The sequence below is a fragment of the Erpetoichthys calabaricus genome, chromosome 12, assembly GCF_900747795.2.
Source record: "Erpetoichthys calabaricus chromosome 12, fErpCal1.3, whole genome shotgun sequence".
NCBI classification, from domain to species: domain Eukaryota; kingdom Metazoa; phylum Chordata; class Cladistia; order Polypteriformes; family Polypteridae; genus Erpetoichthys; species Erpetoichthys calabaricus.
Window position 1 is genome coordinate 21,002,685 of NC_041405.2, and position 27,129 is coordinate 21,029,813.

General features: G+C 40.9%; 1 protein-coding gene and 5 non-coding genes across 6 annotated transcripts; all 6 read right to left on the reverse strand.

Moving 5' to 3' along the window:
* Positions 1–9,468: 9,468 nt before the first annotated feature.
* Positions 9,469–15,660, reverse strand: LOC114661928 (E3 ubiquitin/ISG15 ligase TRIM25-like). Its single transcript, XM_051934914.1, has 4 exons — positions 15,043–15,660; positions 12,913–12,948; positions 9,546–9,617; positions 9,469–9,486 (listed from the first exon to the last, which is right to left on the reverse strand). Exons 1-4 carry the CDS (start codon positions 15,601–15,603, stop codon positions 9,469–9,471), a joined length of 687 nt encoding a protein of 228 aa, XP_051790874.1. The 5' UTR covers positions 15,604–15,660.
* Positions 15,661–18,488: 2,828 nt separating this feature from the next.
* trnar-ccu (transfer RNA arginine (anticodon CCU)) lies at positions 18,489–18,561 on the reverse strand. The gene has a single exon. It is a non-coding gene; the product is annotated as a tRNA-Arg (tRNA).
* A 1,934-nt stretch (positions 18,562–20,495) lies between these two features.
* trnar-ccu (transfer RNA arginine (anticodon CCU)) lies at positions 20,496–20,568 on the reverse strand. The gene has a single exon. It is a non-coding gene; the product is annotated as a tRNA-Arg (tRNA).
* A 371-nt stretch (positions 20,569–20,939) lies between these two features.
* On the reverse strand, positions 20,940–21,012 carry trnar-ccu (transfer RNA arginine (anticodon CCU)). Its single transcript has one exon. It is a non-coding gene; the product is annotated as a tRNA-Arg (tRNA).
* A 2,729-nt stretch (positions 21,013–23,741) lies between these two features.
* On the reverse strand, positions 23,742–23,814 carry trnar-ccu (transfer RNA arginine (anticodon CCU)). Its single transcript has one exon. It is a non-coding gene; the product is annotated as a tRNA-Arg (tRNA).
* Positions 23,815–26,423: 2,609 nt separating this feature from the next.
* Positions 26,424–26,496, reverse strand: trnar-ccu (transfer RNA arginine (anticodon CCU)). The gene has a single exon. It is a non-coding gene; the product is annotated as a tRNA-Arg (tRNA).
* Positions 26,497–27,129: the final 633 nt, after the last annotated feature.

Consider the following 27,129-nt stretch of genomic DNA (forward strand, 5'->3'; position numbering starts at 1 on the left):
ATCACGGTATTTTTCACGGTATTCAACGATATTTTTTTCCCCATGCATGAGTGGATGTTAACCACATTTTCCACTTCAATTACTGCAGTAGACTGGCTAAGAATAACCTATTCCACTGTCATGAGCATTGTACATTGTACAAAAAAAACATTTTAATGTGCACACAAGTATTAATACAGGTTTGCATGGCCCCATAAAGTGATAGTTTTCAAGGGGGTGGCACTAATGAAGAGAAGGAATCACATTGCATGACAGTTACAGTCAAAATATAAACCTTTTTATTGAACAAATTTTGCAAACAACTATAATTTTGACAACATATTTTCAACCATCCAAAAAGGCATTTAGACTTAGTAAAATATCCAGAGGTGCTTGTCAAAAGTTGTATTGCACTGAACATGTCTTAGAAAAGGAATAAATAGTAAATATTTTTTGTAAACCAACTGCACTTTCTGTTAACGTTAACAATCTCTGTCCACTGACACGTTAGCTATATGGATTGTAATGGCGTTGATTATCTCGAACCACCGCTTGGTTTTTTTTTTTTGTCGTAGGCAGTACCTCTAGCAAACACGTCGACAAGTGACGTCTGACTCGAGTGTCCTCTCGCTGTTTCAGTTTTACCTGAGGACCCTGTGGAGGGTGCCAATCTTAGTTGCATACATTCATGGCACTCCAAAGCATGTTTGCGGCTAAGGTGGTGCAGCAAATTGCTCGTGATGCTGCCTCTGGCGACAACTTTAGCTCAACAGCATTTGCAGTAAATAGTCGTTTGGTCCACATCCAACCTTTTAAAACCAAAGTATCTCCAGCCAACAGACACGGCTCCTTTTTTTGGCCAAAGTTCTCCTGTGTCATCATGTTCAACTTTATCGTCTGCTACAGCTTCAGTTTTGGAATGTTCTCTGTCCATTTTCACTGTGCAATACCTCCACTAACACATGTACTCCGTTGCATGTGTGTTTAGCAGTGCAGCAGTGAAAGAGGTCCCCCTTTAAACAGTTTCCTGCTGCGCCACGTTCCGAACGTTGTTTAGGCTATTTAAACCTGCATTGCGGTATAAGAAAAATCCTTATCATAACAAAAATATAAAAAAGGTTTTCGGTATGAACTGGTATACCGCCCAGCACTACTGACTAGATACATACATGCAGTCATATGGAAAAGTTTGGGGCATAATAATTTACTTTCAACAAAAAAGGTAACAGTACTGGGGTGTTTTCCGAACAAATATTTTTAGTGAAGCAGTATTTAGTTGTATGAAATTACATCTAATGTGAAAAACTGGCTGTGCACACATGTGGGTCCCCTTCAAATTTTGCCGATTTGAATGCCTGTCACTGCTCAGTGCTGATTACTTGCAACACCAAATTGGTTGGATGAGCTCATTAAGCCTTGAACTTCATAGACAGGTGTGTCCAATCATGAGATATAAAGGTATTTAAGGTGGTCAATTACAAGTTGTGCTTCCCTTTGACTCTCCTCTGAAGAGTGACAGCATGGGATCCTCAAAGCAACTCTCAAAAGATCTGAAAACAAAGATTGTTGAGTCTCCTGGTTTAGGGGAAGGCTACAAAAAGCCATCTCAGAGGTTTAAACTGTCAGTTTCAACTGTAAGGAATGGAATCAGGAAATGGAAGGCCACAGGCACAGTTGTTATGCAGAGTTATAGGACATGTAAAGGATGTCACCACTCCTAAGAAAGAGAGCCAGTGAGATGATGGTAATTAATCAAGTCTGAGAAGGTAAAGCACCAGTAAGTCGAGGATTGCCACCAGGGGCATATCCTAGAAATCCTATTTTGAGAATGAATTAGGTTTTAATATTAATTTGCTTTATAATGATGTTGGCACTGGTAAATTCTTGGGTTTTTAAATATTCTTCTGCACATTCTCGACTAGATCTTAAAAGAGATTCAATTAAACCTCCTGCTTAAAATTCAAAATTTCACAAGCAAGAAAACGCTCTTTAAACTCAATCCCGGGTTTACTTCCGGGGTCTGAGATGTTCTGCCAAACTACTGGGCCACTAGCTCACAGTGGCATCTAGTGGTCCTTTGATGAATTTGTAAATTTGACAAACGAGAGGAGAACATTCAGTCCGTCAAGCTCGTTTGTTTATCTAACTGTCCCAATAATCTCACCCAGTTACTTCATAAAAAAAAAATCTGAGAGACCACTATTCAGTACATACTTGGAGTACAATTCCGGTTGCTCCAAGACCAAATCTGAGCTTCCTGCTCCCTCTTGGGTACCATATTCTTTCCTAGCACCTGCCAGCCTTGAGGAGTAGTGCTGCCATCCTTTCATTTTTTTTTTTTTTTTGCAGGGTCTGACCCCCCCTTATTTCTCTTGAGCTTCTTGCCCTCCACCAAAGGAAATAAGGTATTTCTGTTATGCTTCCAGTCCCCAAGCTACCTTCATTTAATCAGGAGAATGTTCAGTATCTTTTTTTGAAATATATTGTACTCTGATGGCTTTGGAAAATTCATTTATCTGGAAATCTGCCCACGTCATACACTGTCCCTGGAGATCCCTGCCTAGCTGTACTGGTGAGGGTGCCTTCCATTTGCCAGGTTGTGGTTTTCTCACTTTTAGTTGCCCTATCAGGTCGCACCTTTGTGTCTGCCTTTACTCTGGGCAACACCTCACCATCTGTGCTTATAGCGCACACACATACTATACCCACAAATAAGTGCACAAGACATTTTTCTTCTCCTCACTGCTATGCATCTTTTCTAAATAAATTATTTTGACAAGAAAGCAATTCTGAGGACTTCTCTGAACTGCACTATACTTTGATATCCCAGCTCCCCTGCTCACAGCCTTTGCACTCTCCATTTATGGCTTATTTCAGCCTCCGAAGACACCGTCACTCTTGCAGTCAGTGCTAAAGTTTACTGCTGAGCTGTCATATCAAATGCTAAGCTATAAAGCAAAGCCTCACTCTCATCCATCCGAATGGACCATCTCTCTTTTTTTCCCACCACAGATCTTATACTTGTATCCTGGAGTGAACTGAGCTACAAAAAAAAATGAAAAGTACTTGCCTCTCCCACAAACCGCTCCAGCAAAACCTGCAAAAATAAAACACAACAGATCAAGGAGGCAGCAACCTTTGCAGGAGTTGTGGATTTTTAATTAGATGTTATTCTCCGTAACCGCAATCCACATCTTGTTGAATGACCCGATTTTGATTTAGCACCTAATACACGTTCTGATTTCTTCTTCTTCTTTCGGCTGCTCCCTTTAGGGGTTGCCATTGTGGATCATCTTCTTCCATATTTTTCTGTTCTCTTCATCTTGTTCTGTTACACCCATCACCTGCATGTCCTCTCTCACCACATCCATAAACCTTCTCTTAGGTCTTCCTCTTTTCCTCTTACCTGGCAGCTCTATCCTTAACATCCTTTTCTCAATATACTCCACATCTCTCCTCTGCACATGTCCAAACCAACGCAATCTTGCCTCTGTGACTGTCTCCCAACCGTCCCACCTGAGCTGACCCTCTAATGTCCTGATTTCTAATCCTGTCCATCCTCGTCACACCCTGTGACTCTGTAACACACATTCTGTTTTAAAAGCAATTATTAGCTTTGTCACCACCATTATAATAATCAAGTAGGGAAATGCAGCTTAACTATATAAATTACAATAATTCATATCACCAAGCCATTATTATGATGTGAGTTGATATTATAAACCTCAAAATATGAATATGATGTACTAGACAAAGAGCCATTTTCGACAACGTAAGATGAAACAGGCACAAGTGGAATAGTAATAAGTATAAGCACCACAAACCTGATAGGTGTACTGAATGAATGCGTAATTAGGCCTTGAGCTGTAGTTGAAATCGCCTTTCAGGCCTCTAGAGCTTTAATCGAAGTCGCCTTTCTCTTTGAATTTTTGCGGCCATAAATCCACCGCGATGTTGGGGTTGGATATCGGTCAAAGTCGCCTTTCTCTTTGAATTTTCGTGGCCGTAAATCCGCCGCCTACAGAGATGTCGGTCTCGTAAGGTTTTTCGGGCAGCTGCGCAGAAGGCGACTGCACAGAAGGCGACTGCGCATTCGGCTTCGGACAGACGTGAGTGAGTGAGTGAGTGAGGCGGCTGGCGAATTATGTATTAAGGTAGGCTCGGCTAGTACAGCCAATGCTGCATATTTACACTGAAGATCCTTTTTGGTTTTTTTTCCCCCCTTTAGTTTATATCGACTACCTGTTGTCACTTCTCAGATTTAGAATCCAAACCGCAATAAACACACAGATGTGATTCACCCTCTGCGTCCAGAAAGCTCTAAATCTTGTGCCCTATAGCCTATTTATAGCCTAATGGTTTGACACAACCTGACTCGTTGCTTCAAGGCTATGCAAATGGTCATATATGAAGCAGAGGAGCTCTTGGGAACCAGCAGGATCTTTGTGCCCATGATGATGATGACGACTGGCTTATGCGCCGATTTATGCCACCAAGAGCCATTCTGTTGGAACTTTGTGCTAATATGGCCCTGGAATTAGAAAGACAGACTGCCCAAAATCAGGATACACCAACAACAGTTGGCTTATCAGATGGCACTGGTCAACAGCCAAGTTTGAACTCCATCATGCCTGCTGTCCTGGAATGACTGACGAGAAGTTGCATTCAGTTTCTATATGGTTTGGTTGTACATGGTGATATAAAAAAGGCAATTTACAGCAGTGTCCAGTTTTCCTAATGTTGGGAAAATTGACGACTATACCTAGTGAGAATGAAACTGCTTTTCTTAACCTTAAGCAGTTACGTTCCACTAATACACAAGTGATGTGATGCCAAGAAGAGAAACGTGGCTTGGTGGCCTGAGTCAACCCATGATTCATTTATTTTGAAGCAAAGTAGTTTTGGCTGACAACTTGCTGATGGTGCTGTACGTGGTGGGTGCCTTGATGATAAGGTAACTAGCAGAACCCTCAGTTTTTCATGTGTTCTGTACTATTCATTATATCATGTCATTCCATGTGCTAGGTGACAGTGGCTGCAAACTCAGAAGCTCGCACCTTCTGCCTTTCCCAGACCCCAAGGTGCAGAGGAGAAGGGCACTACAATGCTGTGCACCATAGGATTCCAAAAACACAGGTGACTGTGACTGGTGGGAGTCTGCTCTACCAGCCAATAAAGGAGGGTAGCTGTGAGATTGCATACAGTATCTAGGAGTCTTATTAGCATAGTCCATATATGATTGGCTCAGCATGGCGACTGGGCGGGGGTTAAGGTGCCTTCACGTATGCACATTTACAAAGCGATTATGACTTATAAAGGGAAATTGTGTTAGAAATGTCTGTACATGAGATTTTCTGAAATCAGATTTTTTGTTTTTGTGCCTTTTCTTTAGCCTATGAATGTTTTCACGCTCAAATCAACACAAATTGCATAAATGAGACCCCCCCGGTCCTTAATCTTTCCAGCTTGCTTAGTCAGAGTGCTGGCAGTGCACTTAGTAGAATATAAAAAAAACATTATTTAAAAAACACACACCTTGATCTGTGGTTTTGTTGGATCTTGAGAGCCCTACAAAAGAAAAAGATTGTTATTTGCATGGAAAAATTTAAATATTCCTAAAGAATGCAGAGTTTTAAAAGGTCTTATAAAACCCAAATGTTGAATAAAGCTGAAAACTTTTTCATAGCATGATCATTAAAGGTCCTCCTATTCATGACATTACAGGTGCTACAGTGTGATTTCAGTCACTTGTTGTCACACAAGGAAGCTCTCCAGAAGAATGTTATGTGGCCTCCTCAAGCCGTGTCTTCATTACTCTTTAAAGCCCCCGTGTGGCTCCTTCTCTTTGAAAATTCCTGCTTGAGTGTCTCTCCAAGAGATTATCAGGGTCCCTAAACCCACCGGTTCCTAACTGATTGTCTGTCTTCCATGTCTAATAAGCTTCCTTCTGGATTACATTACCAAGTGGAATGGTGGACAGCAGGACTTTTGGATTATTTTAGATAATGCGGGTGAACAGCAAACACAAGTGTGTTAGGTACAACGGCCCGTTCTCATCACAGTTGTTCTAATGTTTTCATCTGCTGTTCTCTCTTATCTTCATTAACAAACCAAACAGCTCAGACCCCATCTTTTAATTCTGCTTATAATTACAATAACTAATGCAGAGGAGAGATGCTAAGTATATTGAGAAAAGGATGTCAAGGATAGAGCTGCCAGGCAAGAGGAGAAGAGGAAGGCCTAAGAGGAGGTTTATGGATGTGATGAGAGAGGACATGCAAGTGATGGGTGTAACCGAGCAAGATGACGAGGGCAGGAAGAGATGAAACAAGACGATCTGCTGTGGCGACCCCTAACAGGAGCAGCCGAAAGAAGAAGAATGTATATCTAGAAATGGCTGCTAATAGACAAGTATGAGCATTTCAGACAAAACTGCAGACTACTTTGATATGGAATTAATGTCAGTGTATTAGATAAAGCCTGTGTCAGTGATGCAAATATGAAAAAGAAAGGAAAACCACACAAACAGTAGCACTGCTTTGATGCTGGGTGTCGCCAGTTTGCAAAACCAAGCAGAAATGTGCATACGCATGGTGTGAGGAGGCAGTGAAAATGTGCGCGGCTTTACGTCAAGTTAAGTTTTTATACATCTCGAAGTGAGCGTGGAAACGGGCGTATGCAACATTTTTGTTTGGATGCGCCATTTATATCCACTTTCCGACAGCAGTGATTTGAATTTTGGCAGCCTATTAAACTTAAGGCAAACTCAAAATTGGGTCTCATTCTTTCCTTGTCAAGGTTGTGAATGAAATTGTGGATTTTCAGACCCCTTCTGCTCCATCTGTGTCCTCCCTCCTATCTACTTTTCGGAAAAGAAATGAGAACTACAATATTTGGTGTTGGCTTTTTTCTGCCATCTGCTTATATAAAATTCAGCTTTAAAAAGTGACCAAAAGCCACTTTAAGTACCGGGTAGTCTTGCAGAGCCAGTATGTATGGAGACAACCTTGAGTGAACTGTGCTTAAAAGGGTGTGGAAATAATTAGATGTCTTGCCGAGTGACACATTTCTAATCCAATCCAACGCCTCTTGAAGGCGGAGCTCATAGTGCTGCTGGTGATTGAAACAGCAAAAGAGCAACGGTGTGCTTGTTAACCAGGTCAGACAGACAACTGGCCTGTTGTCATGATGGATAAAGCTTCCATTGCTGAAAATTCTTCTACAAAGACCCCCGTTAAACATATAAATGTGTGTCGTGTATACGGAGAATACTTTATACAGTGGTGTGAAAAACTATTTGCCCCCTTCCTGATTTCTTATTCTTTTGCATGTTTGTCACACAAAATGTTTCTGATCATCAAACACATTTAACCATTAGTCAAATATAACACAAGTAAACACAAAATGCAGTTTGTAAATGGTGGTTTTTATTATTTAGGGAGAAAAAAAAATCCAAACCTACATGGCCCTGTGTGAAAAAGTAATTGCCCCCTGAACCTAATAACTGGTTGGGCCACCCTTAGCAGCAATAACTGCAATCAAGCGTTTGCGATAACTTGCAATGAGTCTTTTACAGCGCTCTGGAGGAATTTTGGCCCACTCATCTTTGCAAAATTGTTGTAATTCAGCTTTATTTGAGAGTTTTCTAGCATGAACCGCCTTTTTAAGGTCATGCCATAGCATCTCAATTGGATTCAGGTCAGGACTTTGACTAGGCCACTCCAAAGTCTTCATTTTGTTTTTCTTCAGCCATTCAGAGGTGGATTTGCTGGTGTGTTTTGGGTCATTGTCCTGTTGCAGCACCCAAGATCGCTTCAGCTTGAGTTGACGAACAGATGGCTGGACATTCTCCTTCAGGATTTTTTGGTAGACAGTAGAATTCATGGTTCCATCTATCACAGCAAGCCTTCCAGGTCCTGAAGCAGCAAAACAACCCCAGACCATCACACTACCACCACCATATTTTACTGTTGGTATGATGTTCTTTTTCTGAAATGCTGTGTTCTTTTTACGCCAGATGTAATGGGACATTTGCCTTCCAAAAAGTTCAACTTTTGTGTCATCAGTCCACAAGGTATTTTCCCAAAAGTCTTGGCAATCATTGAGATGTTTCTTAGCAAAATTGAGACGAGCCCTAATGTTCTTTTTGCTTAACAGTGGTTTGCGTCTTGGAAATCTGCCATGCAGGCCGTTTTTGCCCAGTCTCTTTCTTATGGTGGAGTCGTGAACACTGACCTTAATTGAGGCAACTGAGGCCTGCAGTTCTTTAGACGTTGTCCTGGGGTCTTTTGTGACCTCTCGGATGAGTCGTCTCTGCGCTCTTGGGGTAATTTTGGTCGGCCGGCCACTCCTGGGAAGGTTCACCACTGTTCCATTTTTTTGCAATTTGAGGATAATGGCTCTCACTGTGGTTCGCTGGAGTCCCAAAGCTTTAGAAATGGCTTTATAACCTTTACCAGACTGATAGATCTCAATTACTTCTGTTCTCATTTGTTCCTGAATTTCTTTGGATCTTGGCATGATGTCTAGCTTTTGAGGTGCTTTTGGTCTACTTCTCTGTGTCAGGCAGCTCCTATTTAAGTGATTTCTTGATTGAAACAGGTGTGGCAGTAATCAGGCCTGGGGGTGGCTACGGAAATTGAACTCAGGTGTGATACACCACAGTTAGGTTATTTTTTAACAAGGGGGCAATTACTTTTTCACACAGGGCCATGTAGGTTTGGATTTTTTTTCTCCCTAAATAATAAACACCATCATTTAAAAACTGTATTTTGTGTTTACTTGTGTTATATTTGACTAATGGTTAAATGTGTTTGATGATCAGAAACATTTTGTGTGACAAACATGCAAAAGAATAAGAAATCAGGAAGGGGGCAAATAGTTTTTCACACCACTGTAGGTGTTAAAGATAAGCGTAACCTGTTGTAAAAGAGAATCCTTTCTGTAAAGCCAGATTATATTTTGGCATTCAAAGACATTACTGGGTTGGTGGTAGACGTGAGCAGTGCACTGCTGCTGCCTGTGTGTGCTGTCTGTCACTGTCACTCACGACAATACAGACGGAGTAAATGTGTGGTTGAAAGAAATGGCAGCTACGGCTGCACAAATACTGGAACTAAATGGTGTGACTGTCACCCTTGTCTGGGTGATGTTCCTGCTTCTGTCACTGATTTAGAAAGAATGGAAGTTAGCAGTCAATTAACACCCCCACCCACCCCCCCAAAATCCTTCAGGAAGAGCAAACAAGACAGAGTCTGGGGGTCACAGCATGTAGTAGGAAAACTATCATTCTTCTGAGCAACTCAAAAAGACACTCACTGCAGAAAGAGTAGTTGGGAGGATCCTGATTTTCTCGAGTTGGTTGGAAATAAGTCATACGTAACATCCGCATTTTTCTTGTATTCATATAAAAACAATTAGGATTTAGAGCAGAGGAACAACATAAATATATCAGTTATCAATGAGAAGGCACTTTGGGAATTAAATGAGCTATGCACATGATGACAACTGGAAACAGGAAAGGATAGAAAACAAAACACATCACAAAATGGTATCAGGGCAAAGACCTTCATTAGGCTTGCATGAAAAGGAAATGAACTTGCCTCTTGGTTAAGCAGGTTGTGTGTCTCCTGAGAATTCTGCAAAATAAATAAAACAGGTTATATTATTACCATGCTTATTATTATTATTACCACGCTTATTTTAACTTAAGATTTGTACCAAACAACAAACAGTTGATCGATATTTAACCCACTTCCTATTGTCGAAATGACTTGAAATTTTGCACACTTACTTCCGATGGCAATACATGAATCAGTAATCAGTTTCACTAATTGATCAATTAATCCATGTTAATTAAGAAATGAAATTCATATGAAGAATAGTTAAAGATTTCACCAACAGATGGCGCTAGTAACGGATAGAAATATTAAAGGAAGTGTTAAAATATTGATTACAATATTATACTAAAACAAAGCCAAGACTAAAAAGTTAAAATAATATATATATAAAAACATACTTTTTAAAAGCCACACTTATATAAAGTGTACTAAAAAGTAAAAAAAATACATCTCTCATACATCCTTCGTAAAATAAAAGCATGGGCGCTTTTGCTAAGATTTTAAGACTTGTTTTTTGAATGTTGATTGATGAAAAGCGCTCACGCTTTTATTTTACAAGGAATGTATGAGAGACGTATTTTTTACTTTTTAGTACACTTTTTAAACTTAATATAAGTGTGGTTTTTAAAAAGTATTTTTATATATATGTTTTAGAGGATGATGTGTCTACTTAATTTGTCCCAGTGCATCATGCTGCTGCCTTAAGGATCCAACAAAATGGCTCCAGTCCCCCAGTGTCTTTAAACAGTTTGCAAGTTCTTCCTTTATCCGTGTTGATTTTTGTCTGGGTTCTCAGGTTTTCCTCCAGTATCCCAAAGACATGTTAGGCTAATTGGCGATTCTGAACTGGCTCTGTGTGCCTGTCATTGTGGATCTGCCCGTCTGGCCATCTTATGACAGACTGGCACTTCATCCAGGGCTTCTTCGGCTTTGTGCCGTCAGATTTGGCTCCTCCGTGACCCTAACTGGGATTACATGGGTTTGAAAACGGTATGATCGGCCCTGCGTCACGTTACTGAATGTAGAAATGAAAAATTGTGTTTTCTAAGCAAGACTTTTGGGCACTTGTGTGAACATGAAAATGGACTAGCTCTTCAAAAAGATTTATTGTTATCCTGCATTTCAAAATGATGTATCACCTAAGCTACTTATCTGAGAGAGAGAAAAAAAAAAAAAAAAAAAAAAAGAGGCGAGTGGGACACTTCCCATTGGCGGGGTCTCTCAGTTTCTTCACTGTATAGGCATTGAGCAGTGGTACCTGTGTTGTCCGAGATATATGAATTCTTTTTATAAAAAACTCATCAATAGAACTTTACAGTGTGGTCCATGATTGCCTGCTGTGACAGCTATGGAGAATGCATCTACGTCGTTCATTAATTTTGTTAGACTGTTTTGCTCTCACTACATTTTCCATCATGTGAGATTTCAATAAATTGAACAGGGGTCCCACCAGATGACAGAGATTCCATAGCTGTTGGCTACTGATTAAAAAAAAAAAAATCATACAATGCAGGTCAGTTAGATCAGTCCTGGAGGACCACCGTGGCTACAGGTTTTCATTCTAATCCCTTTTTTTAAAAAGCGCCCTGTTTTTGCTGCTAATTAACTTCTTTAGAATTCATTTTAATTGACTTGTTTTTTAAGATTTGTTCCTCTGAATTACTTCATTTCTTTCCTTAAATGGCACCCAAACAGAAATGAAATGTGAAGTGAGGGAGCCAACAGAAGACCAACTAAGTCAGGGCCTCGAACTCCAACCAGTTGATTAATGAGGTGCCGATTCTTGTTGTTAATTAAACCCGTTCTTTAATTCTGTGGCTTGTTGCTGCTCTCACTGTGCAATAGCAGACATTTTTGAAATTGTTGATTTTCTCTTTTCTGTGAAAATGTTTTGGAGACCTGAGCAGATCGACATTCCTGAGACTTTCACCCTTATTTTCAGATCTTGTATGATGGATACCAGTTGTTTTGGTTCATTTTGTATCTCATGATTATTTAGCTGCTAATTAAGGAAAAAAATAATTAAGGGGTCTGAGTCTTCAAGAACAAGTCAATTAATATGAATTCACTAGAAGTTAGTTAGCAGCACAAACAGCGCACTCATTAAGAAAAGGGTTACAATGAAAACCTGCAGCCACGGTGGTCCTCCAGGACCAGAGCTGGTGACCCCTAAGTCAGAGCATAAATCTTGTCACGTGGTGTTGTGTTATGTCCAGGACATACCTTTAGTACTTTTGGAAGAGTTAGATGTTGTCCTTGCCGCTTTGTAAAAGCTGCGCCCTGGAGCATGTCCCCTGGTACTTTTCACCCAGCCAAAGTGGATCCATAGCAAACAACACACCAAAGTAGCCTAATGTTGTGGCCAGATTCAGCTTTGGCCTTTGATGACCCTCACAGTCGTCAGCAATCAGAGATATCAGATGAGCTCCACGATGTAGTGGTTAGCAGTGCTGTCTCGTGTTGTCCAACATGCTGGATTCAAACCCCACGCTCGCATGTTGTCTAAGGTCCTGACTCTCTGCGGTCATTAAAGACCCATTGTAAAGAGTAGGATGTATCCCAATGTCCATGGCCTTGTCAATCTGGCCCCTTAATCATCCCCGGTCTCTGATTGTCTCTCTCTGTCCACTTCACCACCTAATAATAACTAAAGTGATGAGCGTACTGAGGGATGCAACACATTGGTGGTCACTAAAGTGCTTTGAGTAGCCAGAAGAGCACTATATAAATGTAAAGAATTATTATTATTATAATTATACTCCAGTTTTCCTCCCACATCTGAAACAATGCACAGGTTAGGTTAACTGGCAACTCTAAACCCGCCTGTATAAGTGGGCCCTCAGTGGACTGGCACTCAATCCAGGGCTGGTTCCTGCCTTGTGCCTGATGTAGCTGTGATACGTCCTGCTTCTCCAAACCCTCAGTGACTTTGAATTGGGTTAAGCAGGTTTGACAGTGGATGTTACCATGCAGTATAAACCCTACAACTTGCCACAACAGGAATGTGTTACTGGCTGAAATTAAATCTCTCCGACTCTCCAGCCGGTATTCTTTACATTCTGCCACGCTAAATGGTTTTGCTTTTCTGTTAATAACTGGGCTGTCTGCTCTTTTATTCTGAAGACTAAAAAAAAAAGACCCTCAAAGTCAAGTTTTACCCTACTGGATTCATAAAAGCCATTATTATTTCTTGGCAAGTCAGGGTATAGGGAAAAAAATATAATTTAGTTCAAACCGCCCACCTCTTCTTTCATCTTTTGTTTAACTTACCACCCCACCATAGAAGCCTGATTTCTTGAAGATGAACGCTCACCTGATCAGGGTGCTCGTTTGAGCCGCCTTGGGAATCCTGCAAAAAAGGAAGGGGAGACAGTAAGTCTGTGGCCTGTCTGGTAAAAGCGCCCGTCGACCAGAGACGCAGACAGACGCGACTTAGTCAGTCGCTATGGAGTTCATTCAATTAGTCCACTTAGCATTATACAGCGAGTCACAGTACGGGGGCTTAAATGGAGCAGAACTGGATTTTATTTTTCTGTTCCCCCTCACTGTTGGTTGCACACACAAGTAAAAATTTCACAGTCCTCTGTAACACGGGACAATACAACAACTTCTAATAATGTCACTGGTTCTTTCCTTCTTTTATGTATTAAACATTATTAGAAATCTGCACTTAAGACATAAAAACGATGGACCTCCACTAACTTAGCACTGAGAGATACAGGCACACTTAGTATGACCCTTTCAGTAAAATACAATGTGTGTTGGAGGGGAGGCAGAGTTGGGGCTCGTTCTTCAGTGCTTGTTTTTAGCTGACTTAGAAATTAATTTTAGACTGTTCAGTAAGAGGATTGAAAATTCTGGGAACATCTGAGATGGCAGGGTCTTGGCTGGATTGGGTCATTTCACCATTGTAGGATATACTTGTGAAAAGGGACCTACACTCCGTGAAGTGTTTTTTTTCTCCCTTTTTTAACATTTGTGGACATATCAAGATTTAATCTTCATTTATACAGTATCTTTAGATAAAGGTGAGCCACATTTAGATTTTATAGTCCATTGTACAATTTAAACAAACGCACATTTTGCATGTGAAGAAAATGTCCACCCCTCCGTTTATCACTTCAAGTCAGGTCAGGTCGGGGAGCAAGCACTGGTACAGCGAATTGCTGCACCCACTACTCGACGAAGCAACTCGGGATCCTGGTTGGCAACCCCCCTGAGGAAGACACACGGTCCAGTCCCACACCTCAGAAATGACTATCTGCCGCAGCCAGGTGTTACTTGGGCATCCTCTTGGCCTGGTCCAGCCACCTGGGTCCTCAACAATGAGGGCCCCGCTAGCCAGAACACCCTTTGGGAATTGCGCCACATGGCCGTAGTTTCATAACTGACGCTCCCTTACAATGCAGGTAATGTGCCTCATTCAGGACTCCATGAGCAACACAAAGTCAAACCAGCAGTACCCAAGGACTCTCCGAAGAGACACAGGACCGAAGGAGACCAGTCTTTGTCTCAGGTCACTGCATAGTAATCATATAGCAAGACAGGAAGTACCAGGACTCTAAAGACTTGGACCTTCATCCTTTTGCAAAGATATTGGGAGCGCCACACACCCCTTTCCAGCATCCGCATGACCCCCTTCTCTTAATCCGTCCAATGATTTCATAGGAAGGGTCACCAGAGACGTGAATGTCGCTGCAGAGATGAGTAAACATTTCTGACGTGGTCTTGACACTCTCTCACTACCTAATCTTAGAGGTGGGGGCACCAGATCAGGTGCAAATGACTTGAATATCATTAGGTGGGCTCTTGTCTGAACCCGTCATTTAAACTTCTGGGATTTAGTTTGCTTTGCTCTTTGCTGTTAAAGTGTGTGTTATCATCATCCCCAGATAGAAAGAGCTGTCTGAGGCCTTCAAAAAGAAAGGTCTCAGGAAAGACAGCATTAAGAATCAGTGTTAAAAATTATTTTGTTTTGCTGTCATAAACATCTCTCAGAATGCAAAGGGTACGTTTTCTGAACCCAAACACTTACTGCTTCAAAGTGGACATATTCAGCAAGTTTTAAACGTTTCCTCTGGCACTCCACTGGCCAAAATTGTGTTTCGTTTTTTTTTTAATTGTGTATACCTTCCTTTAACAGTACAATTTTCCGGAACAAATGAATGTACAGTATGACATGATTGTGAAAAAGTAGCTTCGGCTCCGGGAAAAGGGGGAAAAAAAAGTCAAATGATCGCCACTGGAGAGCCACAGTCTTCACATGAGTGTTCCTGTGTGTATGCTGAATATCGCAACTGACTGGCGTCCCGTCCAGGACTGGATCCAGCCATCGTTAAACTGTCCCTAACCAATTTAAAAACTGGGTTCATAACGGCAGGACAGATTTTAACCAAATATTAAATGCAATACGTTCAAAGTCATAAAGAATATCCGCCCTCACCTGCTCGTCCGCCATCTCCACGCTGTGCCCCTGATGCCCGCGCACCAAGCACACGGCGCAGATGAACTTGTTGTCGGTCCGGCAGAACAGCTCCAGCGGCCTGCAGTGCTCCGCGCACGGCTTCCACGGCAGGTTGGCGGTCGGTTTGTCCAGCACGTGCCTCCGCAGAGCCTCGGCGGTCCTGTGCGGCTTGATATGCGTCTCGCAGTACGAGGCCAGGCAGGTGAGACACGAGCTGACGGCTCTGCGCTTCAAGCCGCTGCACACATCGCACGCCACATCTTCGGGGCCCGCCAGTTTCTCCCCAGGGCGGCTCAGGCGCCGCTTCTTCAAGTACTTGATCGCCTCCGCGGCAATGCCGTTCTTATACACGTGCGGCCGGGGGTTGTAAACTTCTTTGCAGGTGGGGCAGCTGAAGTTTTCGTTTTTGCGTTCGCTGTCATCCCACAGTTGTCTGAGGCAGCCTTCGCAGAAAGTGCGTCCGCACGGAATTGAGACGGGCTCGTTGAGCAGCTCCTGGCACAGCGGACAGAAGAGGTAAGTCGCGAACTCCGGCTCCATGCTCGAACGCAGGCAACCCCGAGAGATCGAAAGAGAAAGCTGCTGTCATTTGGCCGAAAAAAAAAAAACGGGCGCAAAGGTAGGAATGAATGCTCGGCGTGCGTAGTGCGAGAAGACTTCCACAAACTGGGGGCATGACAGTATGGCGTAGTTAGGAAAACGAGGATCGGGGCAATGAGGGTTACCATCAAGACTGGCAGTGCTTCAGTGCTTTCTGTCTGCACCTTTCATGGTGTGTAACTACGAATAACAACTGTTGGGGGACTTGCACTTGAAATATCACGTCATAGAATTAGATCGTCCTTCTTCTTTCTCTTCAACTTTTCTCACTTGTATGCAGAGACTCTGCGCCTGGTCAACCCTCTCAGTAGTGCAGTCCTGCACCTCTTCCTTCAATTCGTTTACTTTAGCCATCTAGATCTGCTTCTGTCCTTCAATTTCTCATCCCCTGTACTTCCATTTCCATCCTGCCAACTATACTAAAATTATCTATCTATCTATCTATCTATCTATCTATCTATCTATCTATCTATCTATCTATCTATCTATCTATCTATCTATCTATCTACACTCTTAAAAATAAAGGCCCCAGAGTGGTTCTTTAAAGCAATACCATAGGGGAAGCATTTTTGGTTCCTTAAAGACCCCCCATCGACATGAAGGTTCCAGAAAGAGCCTTTATTTATTTAGATCTGTAACAGACTCCATACAGTGAATAACCATGAATGGATGGTAACAGTTTTGAGAAATACCAATGGGTTCCTGATTTTAAAAGGACTCTTTCTGTGTACGTTCAGTAACAAAGTTCAAGTTTTCATTAATCTGTTATTCCTTGCTAGGTAGCCTACCAAACATTAAAGATTTCAGTTTTTTTTCTATATGTTAGGAAGTTTTTCAAAGCACAAAAAACTAACTTCTTATGCAGAGAACCCCTCCTAGAATTAAATGGTGCTTTGTCAAGCAATAGTTTTACAAGGAACCACACAACCCAATCCAACCCAAAACCACAAAGTGCCATTAAAAATCTTATCCTGTCAATTATACTAAAATTAATAAATATCTATCTATTATATAGTGCATTTCATTTCTTTATCTATCTATCAAATGCACATCATATTTCAAGACAAAGAGAGGACAAATGAAGATGAGTGGGGTTCTCAAATTCCATTTCTTTTAATGTCCCTGCAGGTGTTAATGGTGTGTGTGACTGTTACAGTAGCTCCCATGCAGTGTGTAGATGGTTTACGGTCCTTTCTCAGAGTAATTCTAAGGCTTGCTGTTGAGCAGGTTTAGTATTGTGAAAGACCCAGTTGTCCTTCTTTGGGTTGGTAGCTTTCAGAAGAAACACAGATGTGTCGTATCCCAGGTATCAGTCACAGCCCCTGCCCGTTTTCCTTATCATTTGGTCCCCAAAAACACACCTACATGTTCACACTCTTGAATATACAGTATAATAAATTACATTTTGTATAACTTATAGATGTCTTTTTCAGGGTTCTCTCCATTCTGTACGCCATTCCCATTTGCACTCTGACTATCCACTCTCCACTCTGCCTGCCTTAATATTGCTTCACAATTTACAGGTGAATGTCAAAATGCTTGCTTTAGAAAGAAAATGTCTTTAATTGCCATTATGTTGACTGGTCCACCCATGCTCAGAAACTGGATTTTCCTGTTGAGTTCCATGGTGGCAGCATTTCTGGCTTTATTTACATGACTGTCCTCCTGAATATGAGGAAACTGCTCAGAGAAAAGAAAATGCCCGTAAGAACTTGCCACTTAATCTAACATGTATGTCTTTGGAAGACGGAGGTAACTGGAGTACCTGGATAAGAGTGAAGTGAACACAAAGGGTGCAAGCAGGGCAAAAAGTCGATAAGCAACAGTGCTAACCGCTGCACAATCACACTGCGCTGTACCTTCACATCACTGAAGGGATTTGAGGACGTACTCATTGAAACATATGATATGAAAGTGTTTTCAGTGAACATTTCTAAATACAACTTTCTTGTTTATGGCGACATGTTACATGGCAGTCGGACATGCAAGTCAGTATTTCACCATATTTAGCACACATGATATCATCCCTACATGCACAGTAATGTCTGCAGTGCACCACTCTGGTGCTGCCGTATCACATTGTGGGGAGTCGCACTCAAACCCCATGGCGCACCACCAAAGAGCTTCAGTTCTGAACTGTTCTTTTCTACCATTCCGGCTTTCTTCTACAGTCCAAAGGGCCTACCGTTAGTGTGACTGGCGACTCTGAACAGATGTTATGTGCGAGTCTGGTTGTGTGAACGTCAAGGTTTAACTATGTGAACAAACGTATCACAAGCCTGCTGCTTTTCTCGTTCGTTTGGCACAGTAATGGCACCATTTTGATAAAAGCCCACACACCAGGTGAAGACAATCTAATTGTATGACATGCAAATTCAGAAGACAATTAGTTGAAACCTGCTTTGCTGTGAAGTTGCTGGAATGAGCTCCACTCATCCAAGACTCAGATATGGAGTAAGTAAGACTGAGAAAAAGAATAAATACATAAATGAACAAACAATTACTGAAAGTGTTGGGAGTAGAATCATGGCAGTTAGATATAGAATAATGAGCTACCAACTTTAAGGGGGTGATTACTTTTTCACACTGAATTATTTACTGTTATTTGTTGACTCATTTGGCTCTGTTTATTGACACAGTCACCTGGCATTTTGATCTAATTGATGATCTGTTAACGTTAGCTGTCATATTCAGTATACATGCAATCGTTCAGATAGTCTCAAAGTGGACCGATGCTGGCTGCTGGAACTTCAAGTCTTTCTAAACAAATGGCCTCCATCTGATCTGTTACAGTAAGTCACATTTTTAATAAAAGCCTTTATCATCACCCCAGATGGGACTCGAACCCACAATCCCTGGCTTAGGAGGCCAGTGCCTTATCCATTAGGCCACTGGGGCATCAGCTGTTCTGGGTGACCGCCGTTTGTCATTAGTATGTGGCTTTAGGTACCACTGTGTTAAGCCTTCTGACCATTTTAACAAACTGTTACAAATTAATTTTAACTAAAAACAAAACTAAAAGAAAAAAAAAAACAGAGCTGACTACCTGTGCTACCCATCTGAGACGGGTTAACGTCAAAATAATCAACATTGGCCTCAACATGTTCAGCACTAATGTATGCAGTGCACGGTCTATTGGAATGCATTTTGTAATTCACTTAGTAATAAGATGCATAGCATTTGTCATTCCGACGGACGGTGCACATCACAAACATGTAGTAATAAAATGCAAATCCATTTGGTATGGGGTTTGTAAAAGGCAGTGTTAATGTTTGAGATGTGCCATCTGTTGGAATGACCGAAACACAGACGCCTGCCTTTTTGTTTAAGTGGACAGGGTGACAGGAAAGTCAGAAACTGCTGCTAACCTAATGGCTTTTGCATCTGGTTTATAAACAAGTTCTGAATAAATGACAAACTAAGCTTTGTGTACATTATATACACAGTATGCCGTCTTAGTATCTAAACCTTTTGGGATGAGCAGTCTGGTATTAACACAAAAAACATATTAATACCCAAGCCAGTGTAAATAGGCATATTAATAAGTAAAGCATACTGGCAGTAGACATAAAATATACATTTTCGATTTCCACCTATTATAGTAAGAATTATTCTTTTATGTTTACTGTGTTGTGCATCAGCTTTTTAACAAAAATGTATTGTTTTTAAAAAAAAAAATAAAAATGGGCCTAACATTTAATGATGAGTGGATGGAACCATCAACACTTGATGATAATGGTAAGTGTACCCCCCATACAATAACTGGCATGAGGCTGCATAATGATAGCGAAGGAACAGCGCTGCTCCTTTCAAAATGTAACCACATACAAGGGTGCATTTTTGATTGTTGGATGGTGATACGACACAGAAATCCACCCTGGACTTGTTTGCTCATGGAGAACCTCAGAGCGAAATCAACAGAGGGCACATCATAAACAGGTGTAGTAATAAAATGCATTGCTACAAATGCTTGTGCCATCTGTTGGAATGACAAATACAATGGATATGTCTCTGTTATATGCCATCTTGTGTGGGATTCGTAGAAACAGTAATCATGTTTGTGATGTGCCACCTGTTGGAATGACAGAGACACAGCAACTGAACAAACACACAGATATGCAGGAAAACAGACACTGTTCCTTTAATTAAGGTGGATGAACCCTTGACGCTATCTATCTATCTATCTATCTATCTATCTATCTATCTATCTATCTATCTATCTATCTATCTATCTATCTATCTATCTATCAGAAGAAGAAACAGACAGATTGTGTCATATCCCAGGTAGCAGCCACAACCCCTGCATGTTTTCTTTCTAATTTGGTCCTCATAAAAACACCTAAATGGTCACACTCTTGACTATACAGTATAATAAATTACTTTTTCTAACTTATAGATAGATGTCTTTTCAGGGTTTTCTATGTTCTGTGCACCATTCACACCACAGCCTTTCTTTGCACTCTGACTATCCACTCTTCACTCTGCCTGCCTTAATATTGCTTCACATTCTACAGGTGTGGGGCAAAATGCTTTCTTTGGAAAGAAAATGTCTTTAATTTAATTTATGTCGACTGGTCCACCCATGCTCATAAAATGTTCAGTTCCGTGGTGGCAGTGTTTTGATTCATACCTCACTTGACTGTCCTCCTGAAGAAGAAACTCCTCATGAAGAGAAAATGCCACTTAATCGAACGTGTGTGTCTTTGGAAGTCAGAGGATGCTGGAGTATCTGGAAAAAAGTAAAGTGAACTCAGAGAGTGCAACATCAGGTATTTCTTCAATAAATGCCTTCCATATGATTTTATTATATTTTTACAGGAGGTCTCTGTATCCACCCCAGATGGGGCTCGAACCCACAATCCCTGGCTTAGGAGGCCAGTGCCTTATCCATTAGGCCACTGGGGCTTACAGAGCACATGTGCCTGCTGTCTGTCATTAGTATGAAGCAGCAGTGACAAGTGTGGTGCCACCGTGACAGTGTCACCCAGCAATGAGGCGCGTTAAAAACTGAACTCAGTCCTGTTTTTATTATACACAGGCAGCAGTCAACTCTTAAAAGTAAGAAGTTTAAGTAAATTATATATTTTGTCAATATCAATTTTTATCTAATAAAAGATATTTAGGGACAACTTCATTTATTCTACAGTGCCTTTCACTTCTGTCTATCTAGTCTTTTATATAAAACACTTTATCTGTCTATCTAAATTGTATAGAGTTGAAATTGAATTAACATCATATCCATATGTCACATTTTTAATAAAAGCTTTTGTACTAACCACCCCAGATGGGACTCGAACCCACAATCCCTGGCTTAGGAGGCCAGTGCCTTATCCATTAGGCCACTGGGGCAACAATTAGCCTGGGGGATTATTTTGTGTCATTAGTATGCAGCAGCAGATACCACTGTGTGCCACCCACTAGCCACTTTTAAGGTGTTAAAAATGAAGTATTATTTAAAACATAACTCTATGAAATAAGAAATTACAGATGGTGAGCTATCTATCTGCCTACTATACTAAAATCTATCTATCTATCTTTAATTTTATAGAGCCTTTCATATCTATCTATCTATCTATCTATCTATCTATCTATCTATCTATCTATCTATCTATCTATCTATCTATATTCCAGAGAGCCTTCTGTTCTATTGAACATCATTTTGTGTTTTAGTTTAGTGGTATTATATTTGTAAATGGATGGTAATGAAGTATTGACTAACATCAGCTTGGAAGTCAGCAAATGTATGAAAAAGTGGAAAAATCTGAGGGGCAAATATGTTCTGCTTTGGAAGAAAATGTGTAGCAAGAGGAGCGGTGATCCTGGACGGCAAAAACTGCCTGCATTTCTCAAGTTTCCTCCCACAGGTTAGGTGAACTAGCAAATCTAAACTGGCTGCGTGTGTGTGTGTGTGTTTGCCCCATGATGGACTGCTGCCCTGTCCAGGGTTTGTTCCTGCCTTGTGCCCTATGCTAGCTAGGATAGGCTCCAGCAGACCCCACGACCCTGTTCCAGACTAAGCGGGTTAGAAAATGACTGACTGACCCCCGTGAGCGTGTGCTTTTCTTGTGTGCTACAAACACGGCCGTCTAGTGTTCAGGTGTGTATGTGCAGAGCGGCACAATGCAGAAGTATAAACAGCTTTTGATGGCGTAGACTGCAGTGCATTGTAGGCTTGATGCAGAAGTATAAAATCTCTCAAGTGCTACCTTTTGCTAGCATTTTGAAAGCCAACATAAATTCAGTTTTAATGAGCCACTCTGTTAAAATGCTGTTGCTTTTTGTTCTTCTTAAATTCTAGCACTTTAGTGAGAGACGATCGCTCCCATACAGGCCCATATTGGCTGTTTGTTAAGGCCCTCAATGGACGTTACTCTGATCTGTAATTATTGCTTCTATAAAACTACCTGCAAAAACAAGGAGGCTAACGGGCCCACAGTTACTGGGGTCAGTATTCTTAACCTTTTTATTTAACAGAATTGCATTTGTTAGCTTCCAATCATTTGAAGTTTGTCCAGTAAGAAAATATACTTAAACACACAAGAAATTTGACAAACGAGAGAAGACCATTCAGTCCACTTGTCGCTCGTTTGTTTAGTTAATGGCTGAACTGGCCCAGTGTCTCTTTCAGATTCTTACTAAAGCAACTTAAGGTTTCCCCTTCATCTCCATGTCTCAGTAATAATAATTCTTTGCATTTATATAGCGCTTTTCTAACTACTCAAAGCACTTAGCAATTGCAGGTTAAGGGCCTTGCTAAAGCCTAACAGAGCAGAGTCCCTGTTGGCATTTACGGGATTCGAACCGACAACCTTCCGATTGCCAGTGCAGATCCCTAGCCTCAAGGAGTTTGTTTCAGATTCCTGCAACGCTTTGTGTAAGTAAGTGGCTTCAGTCCTGAGGGCAGTTAATATCCATTTCGTATTTGTACAGCCCCCTGAACTTATCAATGGGAGGTACTTTATATAAAAATAAAATGAACTGAATTTAAATGGAAATCCTGGGATGGAGTAGCATTCTGTCCAGGATCGGTACCTGCCTTGTTCCAGTTCCTGTTAGATCGGCTGAATTAGCCCATGATTAAAAAAAAAAAGGTTCAGAAAAAGTAATGAATGGGTGAATGAGAAAAGAATTAACAACTAGAAAAGTTTTTGATTTCAGACACTGCGGTTCAATATGGTAAACCAGTTACAGAATGGAAGGGGAAAATAACTTTTCACAGTGGAAAGACAGCTAACTTTGTATCCATTCTTTTTCTTAAACGGCTTTTCTTAGACTTGGTCACAGGGCAGTGGGAGCCCATCCCAGCAATCATCGGGGGGCAATCCCTAGACAGGGTGCCAGTCCATCACAGGGTGAACACACACATACAGTACATCAGCATCACAGATCCACCAAACCTGTGTGTCTGTGTCTGTGGGAGCACCAGGAGGAGAACATGCAAACTCCACACAGGGAGGACTTGGGACGGGAACCCCGGTCCCTGTGTTGTGAGGCAGAAGTGCTGACACCTGTTTTTAAAAATCACTGATATAAATAAGGTATTTCATGTCATCTGTTGACCTTGTGCCCTTACTTTGCATTATAGCTTATGTGAAACTCAAATAACAATAAATACAGAGTGTCCTCTGGTTACAACGTCTCGACATACAAGTTTACAACGCTCACTCCCATAAAAACTTTAAAAAATTGAGACATGAAAAGGAATAAAGGTAAGGATTTTTTTACACTCATTTTTTCTGTTCCTACTGTACAGTGTACAGTACAGTATATTTATGTCCTTTTCCTTATTCTGTGGCTTAGTTGTGTTTTTATGTTCTAGATTATGATTTTGCAAATGTGTTAGGATAAGTAAGTGATTTAGGATAGGGTGTGTTTCGACTTACACCAAAATTCGGGTTACATCACTGTTGTAGGAATGGAACTGTGTTGTAACCTGAGGACCTCCTGTATATACAATCACTCAGAGAATCTGAAAGTGAACAAATAATGGTGCATGAAACCTCAAGGCTTTTTTAATAATCAAATTACTTCCATCTGATTTTACAGTAAGTCACATTTTTAATAAAAGCCTTTATCATCACCCCAGATGGGACTCGAACCCACAATCCCTGGCTTAGGAGGCCAGTGCCTTATCCATTAGGCCACTGGGGCTATACTATATGTACCCTAGTAGACTACTGTTAACCTTTAATTAGTAAATGGTCTAAAGTACTGTAATTATACAGTATATCAATTCTAAAAAAAAATAACATTAATGTTATTTTTCTGTGGATTCAGGATATGTCTGTATGTCCATGAAAAGCTTGCTAAGGACACTCATCAGTCTGTTCAGTTAGAATAAAAGTGACATGTTGTAAATGTACGGTTTATGGATAACAATCTATGTACAGAAACTGAATATTCTGCAAATTATATATTTCCATTATTTAGTTCTAAAACTCTTCCTTTACCATAAAATAATTTTGAATTATTTAAAACTATTTTTTCTTATTTATCTAAATAATATGTGTACTATAGTGCCGCCTACTATCTATCTATCTATCTATCTATCTATCTATCTCACCAAGTCTTTTATCTGTCTAAGGTATTGGAGTCTGTCACGTGTACACGAGTGTCTGTTTGAGTTACAGTGTTGCTTATATGTTTTGGTTTATATCATTTATTACGCTGTGGACATTTTCCGCTGTCATCTTGTGAATCCACACTCTCCCAATCAGACAAAACTTGTGCCGCAGAAAGGGCCAAACGTTTGCCTACATTTTTATAAATTCTCCAAGTTATCAGACTTTACCAGATAATGTAGCAGGGTGCTTGTTCAATTAGCTGCTCCTGGACCAGTGAATTCTGTAAATCCTCTCCATGATGGGAGGTGACTTGGGGGCAAAGGCACACAAGCAGAATGAGACGAGCACACAGCCCAGCTACCCAACCCAACAGTCCAAGACCCTCAAGTCTTCATTTACACAGGTAAGAGTGAGGACCAAAGGGACACCATGCACCTTCTACTCAGCCTCTACCATGTGTGATTTGTTTTGTGTCCTGTTTTATTTGATTTTTCAATGACTAATTAATTCACCAATTCACATGTAGTTACATGAATTTTAAATTAATTCTTCCACTCATGACACTTCTCATTTAAGATATCAGCATCTTTCACCTTCTGTCATGCAGCTGGGACACTCTTGGCGTGAGCACCCAGACTTATAATCTGCATGTTTTTAAAGAAAAATGTGAGCACCTGTCAAAAAACAGATAGATAGATAGATAGATAGATAGATAGATAGATAGATAGATAGATAGATAGATAGATAGATAGATAGATACTTTATTAATCCCAATGGGAAATTCACATTCTTCAGCAGCAGCATACTGATACAATAAATAATATTAAATTAAAGAATGATAATAATACAGGTGAAAAAAACAGACAATAACTATGTATAATGTTAAATATTAACGTTTACCCCCCCTGGTGGAATTAAAGAGTCGCATAGTTTGGGGGAGGAACGATCTCCTCAATCTGTCTGTGGAGCAGGACAGTGACAGCAGTCTGTCGCTGAAGCTGCTTCTCTGTCTGGAGATGATCCTGTTCAGTGGATGCAGTGGATTCTCCATAATTGATAGGAGCCTGCTGAGCGCCCTTCGCTCTGCCACAGATGTTAAACTGTCCAGCTCCATGCCAAATCCATCCTGGGATTTTAACAAAGGCATAAAATGAAATGAATATTATCTGAATTGCTGGACTTCATCCACAGCCTAATAAGTTATTAAGACTAGTGAGTGGAAGCTGTTCACAAATTTTCTAAGAATTGGTCCTCAAACTTTTTACCACGTACCCATGGGCAGATGTCTTCCTAAAACTGCTCAAAACACATTCTGGGGGATATAAAAACGCGTTTATCAACTTTACATCGACTTTAGTGTTATGAACGCTTTGATACGACTTCCATTTGTTTTCTCCTGTGTTTCCTGACTCTCCCCACATTTGACACACTGCTTGACTCGCCTTGACGTCTAGTAATGCAAGATGGCGAGACCCTTCTTTAGACCTGAAAACTCCTCATTTTCAGGACATTTTTGGAGCATGTTTTGCACAGAATTTGATCAGAAGGAGCTGAAGTTGTGCATGACATATCAACAGACCCCCAGGGGTTTACCCCTAATGGGAAATAGGGGTCAAAGTTACTTCTTTTCACAAAACTGACAAAAAAGGGGCTTGGTAATATAGACATGTATGGTGTCATTATATGGCATTTCAAGGTTGCTTGTAATGAACTTGACAATATTTGTTATGTTTTATTTTTTATGGGTGGTCCAAGCCCTTTACCAGCCACTCCCAGAAGGTTAAAAATATCAAACGCAAGCATGTGGGGCAACCTTTTGGACTATTTCAATGTCACTGATTACGAATATTGTGTTATTTTAGATTTTATTTCTATTGCGAATATTCAGACTTTAAACGTTTAAACTGAATTATACATTTCATATATTTTCAACTACTGTTCTTGTTCATTATGTACTTCTACTTCATGAAGTAAATCATCATAGGAAGACCCCGAATAAGGACGGCTCACGCTAATCCAGCCTTTCATTTTAACGTCCATATTTGTACTACCGCATTACAAGGATTAACAACTGCGGCACGTCCAGCCGGGGCTGCTGCGACTCACGAAATGAAAAGCGCTAACTACAGTAATTACGGCTTCGCCCGTTTTGTTAGAATCCGCACTTCTCTAATTTTTAAAATAGACTTTTCCTTCCACCCCAGATGGGACTCGAACCCACAATCCCTGGCTTAGGAGGCCAGTGCCTTATCCATTAGGCCACTGGGGCAACACACACTTCATACGATTAGTAACTGCAACTTATCTGTGTCCTCTCAATAATTAAAAACTGTTAAATGCATAAAAAATATAAATTGTCTAAAAATTATTATAGTTATAGCTACACCGAAGCAAACATGGGCATTTTACACCGTTTGTGACGCTCGCTCTTTTCTTTACATAATGTAAATCTTAAGAGTTGACTGAATAAAACTCTACTCGGAGACCACTCAGTTGGCATCGCTTATTTACCTGAACGTCAACATTTCGTTTTTTCGCTCATTGAAAACACAAACAAACGTCGTCTGGCGCTGCAGCCACATATCAAGCGCAGCCTCCGTCGTCCTCCCGTACGCTCGAAAGCGTGCACAAGTGGGCGGGGTCCCCGGTAATCATTTTCATTATCTACCAATCCGCCCTCTCTGTTGTAGTATCCCACGGGAGCCCCGCCCACACATGCTTGCTGATTGTGCTTTTTGATTGGTTGCTGCTGAAACAAACGAATACTCGCCAACAGAGTAAAGCAGCTTCCTTAAAGTGCCGCTCCGTTAGTGTGTTAACATAACGCCAAGTCTCGTCGTCTTACCAAATACTTATTAAAACGGCTATTTATTATACCTCAGCTGGAGGTAAATGTTGGAAA

Bases quoted from the DNA above. Each gene is read 5' to 3' on its own strand.
- LOC114661928 (XM_051934914.1), bottom strand. From the start codon at position 15,603: ATGGAGCCGGAGTTCGCGACTTACCTCTTCTGTCCGCTGTGCCAGGAG. The intron at 12,949-15,042 runs GTGAGGGCGGAT...CCTTTTTTGCAG, and splicing joins TGGAGATGGCGGACGAGCAG to GATTCCCAAGGCGGCTCAAA. The intron at 9,618-12,912 runs GTGAGCGTTCAT...TTTATTTTGCAG, and splicing joins CAAACGAGCACCCTGATCAG to AATTCTCAGGAGACACACAA.